At 66.0% G+C, this 901-nt stretch overlaps 1 protein-coding gene across 1 annotated transcript in view; it reads left to right on the top strand.

Annotated features, from left to right (window-relative positions):
* Positions 1 to 3: 3 nt before the first annotated feature.
* Positions 4 to 901, top strand: part of LOC113981073 (protein Wiz-like) — a gene marked incomplete at its 5' end in the record, with an annotated part of 3766 nt that continues 2868 nt past the window's right edge. Inside the window, one exon of the mRNA XM_027708311.1 lies at positions 4 to 373. Within this exon, the coding sequence (XP_027564112.1) occupies positions 4 to 373 (370 nt within the window). The remainder of the gene's footprint in view (positions 374 to 901) is intronic.

The following is a 901-nucleotide window of genomic DNA, read 5'->3' as shown; positions in this document are numbered from 1 at the left end:
AAGGCCCTGGCCAGCCACGCCCGCGCCCACCTGCGGCAGTTCGGGGTCACCGAGTGGTGCGTGAACGGTTCCCCCATCGAGACCCTGCGCGAGTGGATCCGGCACCGCCCGCACAAGGCCGGCGCCTACCGCAGCTACATCCAGGGGGGGAGGCCCTTCTCCAAGAAATTCCGCAACTCCGCCCACGCCCGGGAGCCCCGGGGCGGCCCCCTGGCCCTGCAGCCCCCCGGGGTGGCCTTCCTGGGCAAGGGGCTCCCCGGGGAGCTGCCCCACGGCGACGGGAAGGGGCTGGACGGGCACGGGGAGAGGCCCCTGGTCACGTCCCCGCTGTCCCTGGTCAAGGTGGAGGAGCACCAGCGCTCCAACATCAGCAGTGAGTGTGGGATCAGGCGGGAATTCTAGAGGGGGGGGGCGTGGGGGGCTTGGAAAAGGGGTGGGAGAATCCCTGCGGGAAGGGCACTGGGGTGTTGGAAAAGGATTGGGAGAATCCCTGCGGGAAGGGCACTGGAGTCTGGGAGAATCCCTGCAGGAGAGGAAATGGGGGTCTGGGAGAATCCCTGTGGGAAGGGCGCTGAGGTGTGGGAGAATCCGTGTGGGAAGGGTGCTGGGGGCTGGAAGAATTCCTGTGGGAAGGGCACTGGGGTCAGGGAGAATTCCTATGGGAGAGGGAATGGGGGTCTGGGAGAATCCCTGTGGGAAGGGCGCTGGGGGCTGGGAGAATTCCTGGAGGAGAGGGCAGTGGGGTCTGGGAGAATCCCTGCAGGAGAGGGCACTGGGGTGTTGGGAAAGGATTGGGAAAATCCCTGCAGGAAAGGGAACAGGAGTCTGGGAGAATCCCTGCAGGAGAAGGAACAGGGGTGTGGGAGAATCCCTGTGGGAAGGGCACTGGGGTCTGGGAGAA

This window comes from Neopelma chrysocephalum, unplaced genomic scaffold (assembly GCF_003984885.1).
Source record: "Neopelma chrysocephalum unplaced genomic scaffold, ASM398488v2 Primary Assembly neopelma1_96004, whole genome shotgun sequence".
NCBI lineage: Eukaryota > Metazoa > Chordata > Aves > Passeriformes > Pipridae > Neopelma > Neopelma chrysocephalum.
Note: the sequence above shows the minus strand (reverse complement) of the source record. Positions and strands in the feature narration are given on the sequence as shown.